Genomic DNA, 6,000 nt, shown 5'->3' on the forward strand with positions numbered 1-6,000 from the left:
AGAAATAATGTTTTCTTTTCCACCACTTCCAAACCTGTTTTCTCAATCCATTACTTAACAGTTAAAGGTGTAAATGATGAGCAACATACTGTAGAGCATTTATAGACAAGGTGTGGGTGTAGTTCGGGGTACAAAAGAAAGGCTGACATGATAGAAAATAAGTGCCATCTACAGAAAAGACCATACTGAAACGTATAGTGATGAGTTCAAGAGAATGATCTCTCTCTCTGTCTTAGCTTTGTCAAAGACCTATCCACCAGACAATGGGTGATTGTTTCATGAAGACACATTGCCATACACTGAGATAACTGATATAGTTTGTTCTTTCCCGGTAAACTAAAAGACACATAAATACTAATCTTGAGTGTGTTCTAGCACAATCTCTCAGTCTGATACTAAAGAAAAAAACTGAAATGACCTCTAGAGAGAAACATGTCTTTGTAATGTATGTCTTGTACTTTTAGTACATTTTGCTTTCAGCAGTCATGGCTCTGCTTGTAAGTAAGCATTACTGCTGCACAGATAGTCTAAATACAATGAAAAGCACCACAATCTGTGTTTAGTGATTCAGACTATGCCTCTGCAATGCAGAACTTATGGGCTGCACCAAAATCACCTGCTCATTGATAGCATCTGGAAAGGCCAGCCGATGAGGTGGAAAAGGTGCAGTAATGCGGGGCAGTGCTGATGTGAATTCTGAGGTTGCTTTCTTTTATTTTTTTCCGAGCAAAAGGAAATGGTTTAATGTCTCTGGAGGAGTAAGGAAATTGAGTTTTTGTAGTTGAACGCTATCTCTTATCAAGATCATCTTAGGGGATGACGGGGCTCAGCAAAAAAGTCTTTCTCTGCAGAGTCAGATTCAGGCAGTACACATTAATAACAAACACATACAGAGGTGGAGGGGTAGGAAGAGAGGCGGGCACTGAAGAAAAGAGAGGTACCGAAGAGAAATGTTCTCCAATAAGATCATAATATTTACCGGGTCTGTCATTTATGACCACTATTGTGCAGAAAGTCTTATATCTTGCTGCTCGTGGGTAGAAGCTGCAGACAGTGCCCAAAGGAAAACAAGTCAACACGGCCATAGGCTTGTTCTACAAACAGAGAGTTTACTTTTGGGCCACAGATCAGAATGATCAGGAACTATTGTGATATTCCTCATATGAGTCACAGCTATAAACAAGCAAGCCAGTATTTCCAAAGAAATGTTTACTTTAGTTCTTGTTATTCAGAATCTCGTCCAAAGGTTAGGACTTTGTGGACATACTCTTATTGTTTACAGATTTGAGGTCAATGCTTTACAGAAAATGCTTTTGCAAGTCATTGTATTAATTGTCTTTGAAAATCCGTTTTTATGACATTAGAACAAGGGAGCTCTTTGCAGACTTACTCCCATGAATTACTATGACCTGGAAAATGCTAAATGCTCCTCCTCCATCCAGCTGTTTTCCCATGTTTTCAGTGAAGGGGTACAAGCCCAGCCAAATAGACAGGAAAAAAGCAATTTGAAAAATGTAACATGTTTGAAGTCATTTATGGGGATACAACAGGCAACATCAGGTCGGGAATCAATCATAAGTGATAGAATACAACACTTTTAGTTGGTGTGTTAATGAGGATAAAACCATCTTGAAAAATGAAATCAGCAGTGTTTACTCTTACAAGACAAGCCAGATGACTCCACTGCAAAGTGATGCCCTGCTGCTTCATACCAAGGTTTCTTACACAGAATTTGGCAGTTTCATACCATGAAGTGAGCACAATCTCAATCACACATTAAGGAACATTTCTACAGGGAGAGGACAAGTTACTGTGTGACACAAGAAGAATAATGAGCTCATTCCACCATGATGGGTCAATCCAAGACAAAGAACAGACACAAGTCTTATGAAAACACAGAATTATGTTCACTGCACTAATCTGTTTATTCTCCTCCCTTCTCTTCCTTCACTGCTTAAACTATCTGAAAATGGATAATGCTGAGCAGCTGGAGGATAGGAGAAAGAGAGCTCCGACAGCAGTGGCAACTGTCTGTCTTTCCCCAAGGGATTAGACAGACACTTGTAAAACTAAAAGGTCACCAGTTTGACACCAACACCCAGAGTTAGCCTGAGCAGCTGAACTCCCAAAGTGTTTGTAAGGGACATTTACTATACTTCCTGATCTCTAAAGTTGTCAAGAAACATTTTAGATCACAGTGGCATTTTGACAAATATTTTTATTAAAGCTGCACTTATTGATTTGTTTATATAAACAATGGACACAATACAGTAATGTGAAAGTAGTTGCTATTTGTGATGAGCAAGCTGCAACTGTTATAGCATGAGGATGAAGCAAAACTACCTTAAAGTGCAATGCCACTGACGGCCACTAGATGCAGGCGTCAACTGCCTCGCATTCAAAAACCATCAACTTCTCTCTAGAAATACTATGTAAATAATTTTTTCAACTAGTCATTATGATCTTAATTACTAAATTTGGGTGCTCTAATAAGCGGGATGGTGGTCATTGTTCCAAATGGAGAAGATGGTTCTGACCATAAACAACAACTTCAAACCAGCTCCAATGCAAACCAGCTGACAACGCCCCATCTTGCTATGTCAAATACAGTCCAATGGTGCTTTTCCATTATACAGTTCTAGCACTACTCGGCTTGACTCGACTCTACTTGTTTTTTTTGGTACTTTGTTAGTACCTGCTCTGGCAAGGTTCAATGCGAGCTGAGCCGATACTAAAATGTGACGTCAACAGACTGCCAGTCACTGATTGGTCAGAGAGTGTCGTCACTGGAAGAGTCATGAGCGCGACGTCCCACACAAGAATCAAAACCCGCAAAAAAACGGCAAAAATAGTTACAGCGAGTTTCACGTGTTAGTTACAGTGAGTTTCACGTGAGTTAACATGGCTTCTATGCGCAAAACTACACCGTAGAGAAATGCAATCGTCACATATGGCGCTTTTCCATTATACAGTTCAAGCACTACTCGGCTCGTCTGCCACCACACACAGGAACGTCTGCACCTCGTCAAAGGACCACGGTGTAGTTTTGCGCATAGGAGCCAATAGGGGTGTGACCATACACTCAGCTCACGAGACGAGATATTGGGTTTACGAGATCGAGACAAGACGAGATTTTAACTATATTTTTAAAAAAACTTCAATGAGGAAATACATGACTGTTCTTTTATTCAAAATTCACAAAATGGAAATTGAATTGAAATGTTTGAACTAATCAGCTTGTAATGAATCACTTTTTTCTACCCTCTAAATATATAATTATCATATGCAGTATGCATCACTGTAAAAGGTTTCCCCATATAGATATTTTATAGATGGATAATTTTGGTATTTATGAAAATAACAACCATAAATATAAAAGTTAGATACAATCACAAATACTAAAAAGTAAATTGTAGAAACAATTCTAATATATAAATATAAATTAAATAAAGAATCCAATATCACAAATTATAACATATTGCTAATAAAAAAATACAGAAATAAAAGGAAATTGCACAAATCCTGTATCACATAAATACACAAGTAGAACAACATACAAATTGTGTTATAATCTGGTAATGTGACTCATTTTACTTTTTGCATCATTAGGCTTCCATAGATGAGCTAGATTCCCTGCTCCTCCTACTTCAGGCTCTCAGTGTAGAGAACTGAGGTCAATTTACGGCTGCCCCTCTCCTCTTCTCCTACTTCTGACTGAGATCTTCTCAGTAGGTAGAAGCGGAAACAAGGTTAATGATCCACACGTGACAATTTTGGTGCGCCCCTTAATCATACAGTAGTTTCGCGAGACAAAATTGACGTCGACGAAAAATATCGTCGCATTTCAGCTCGCGTACCACGAGATCTCGTCACACCCCTAGGAGCCATGTTAACTCGCATGAAACTCGCTGAGACTAATTCACATGAAACTCGCTGTAAGTATTGTTGCCGGTATTTAAAAATGGCGGGTTTGATTTTTGTGTCAGACGTCGTGCTCATGACTCTTCCAGTGACGACACTCTCTGACCAATCAGTGGCGGGCAGTCTGTTGACGTCACATTTTAGAATCGGGTCGGCTCGCTTGGAACCTTGCCAGAGCAGGTACTAAAAAAGTACCAGGTACTATCCCTAATGGAAAAGCAAAAAAAAAACGAGTAGAGTCGAGTCGAGCCAAGTAGGCTATATTGCTAGAACTGTATAATGGAAAAGCCCCATTAGAATGATGACCAAACATTGCTGCTTTTCAGTCTAGTTTGGAATCACTGTTTTGATTTTCCAGTCAGCAACTCCACTCTCATCATCCTCATTTTTGGTCACAGCAAGCTATTATTTTAAGTGAAAAAGCTCTGATACTGACAAATTAGCTGGTGAACACAGTGGAGCATTTATAACCAAATAATCAGATATTTCTCTCAGGAGTTGAAGACTAGAGATACAGAGCTGAGAGGAGAGTGGATTATTGGACAACTGCACTTGAATGCTGTTATTTTTCTGTACTGTTTTGTAATTAGGCAATTGTTGGCCATAACTAGAAAATAATCCAGATCAAAACCACTTACCGATTCTGAATCCTATTTCACCAAATCAGATCTTACTTGGTTAGATCTTACTTTCAACACGTTAATAACTTTAAATTGTTAAGCTTGAAACTAAATTCTGAGTACTGAAAACATAATCATTACTAAAGACTCCTGTAGAGTACTGTTTCTTTCACTAAAAATAACATGTTTTTACATACAGCTTGCAGAGAACATTTTTAAATGTAATTCAAATAAATTATCTACAGCTGATATAATCTGCTGACAACAACTGTGATTATTATTTTCAGTTTTCCTTCGTTGTTACTGGGCCAGGGAAGTCCTTCATTATGCCCCTTTCCTAAAGACTGAGTCTGAAATTATAATCATTTCACTGAGACGAGCAACGAATGTCGAACAACAAACAGACTCCCGATGAGTAGATATCGATGGCTCTGCTGTCCTTGCCACCGTCAGCACTGCATGTACAACCGACAAAGAAATAAAATACACAGATGCAGTCGGGTAAATACTATTTGTTGACTCACAGATAAGTTTTCCATTCTGTCTGACAAGGGTGGGGAGGTTACAGATGGGGAAGTGTGTTATTGGAATATCCTGTGTGCTCATCCAAACACTCGCAATTTCTCTAATCTCTTGTGCCATTCACGCTAAGCTCTTGCTCACATCCTCCCGCCTCACATTCCCAATGCCAGTGTGAGGCAGATGCAGACAGCGATGGCAAAGAGAAATTTTTTTGGCCACACCATAACACCAAATGGACTCTTGCTCCGTGGTAAAAGTTCAAGGCTAATCTCAGGCACAAACAGGTTTGCAGGCTTTGATGGGAATTAAGATACACTCTCTTTTGAAGGGAGACAAGCGGGCAACAAAGATCTCCCACAGTTATATGGGCGAAAGAGAAAAATGCTTTTATGTCTGTTTGAAACCGGTTGTGTGATATCAATGATCACCATCTACTGAGGGTGGTGAAGGTTGTGTTTGTGTTTAGATGATGCAAGTGGATTTTGTGCGCAAGCAGACATCCTAACTGTCAAAAACAAACCTCACTGTTTTAAATAAGCCATGAGGTAAAGTGTCATCATGAAATACATTTCACTCCCATTCTGGGACGGTCTTGGCAGTCCTATTAGGAAATTGTCAGCCTTTTTAAAGTTTATTCAGCAGGAAGCTACAATCTTACTTTCATGAATCATTATTATTATTATTATTATTATCATTATTATTATTATTAATAATAATAATGATTAGTTTTGGAAATGATGCCCTGAATAGACTTGCAGAGCCTACAGCAGCTACGCCTCAAACCCACTTTGTTCAAATCCATTTTAAAATTCAGAACTCTCTAAAATATCCACAACTAATTAATGTTTGGAGGAAAAAAACATTATTTTGTAGTCGTGAACCTGGGAAAGCCAAAATGTGTTGTTTGCATAGTTGCACTAGTTCTTTAAAAACAGTG

The 6,000-nt window shown here is 38.8% G+C and overlaps 1 protein-coding gene across 4 annotated transcripts in view; it reads right to left on the reverse strand.

The window, feature by feature from the left end:
* Positions 1-5,205, reverse strand: part of LOC133987583 (kazrin-like) — a 127,505-nt gene extending 122,300 nt beyond the window's left edge. For all 4 annotated transcript variants that reach the window (XM_062426997.1, XM_062426995.1, XM_062426996.1 and 1 more), the window contains exon 1: positions 5,066-5,205. In XM_062426997.1, the coding sequence (XP_062282981.1) occupies positions 5,066-5,183 (118 nt within the window). In that variant the 5' untranslated portion in view covers positions 5,184-5,205. The remainder of the gene's footprint in view (positions 1-5,065) is intronic.
* Positions 5,206-6,000: the final 795 nt, after the last annotated feature.

The sequence above is a fragment of the Scomber scombrus genome, chromosome 10 (assembly GCF_963691925.1).
Source record: "Scomber scombrus chromosome 10, fScoSco1.1, whole genome shotgun sequence".
Lineage (NCBI taxonomy): Eukaryota > Metazoa > Chordata > Actinopteri > Scombriformes > Scombridae > Scomber > Scomber scombrus.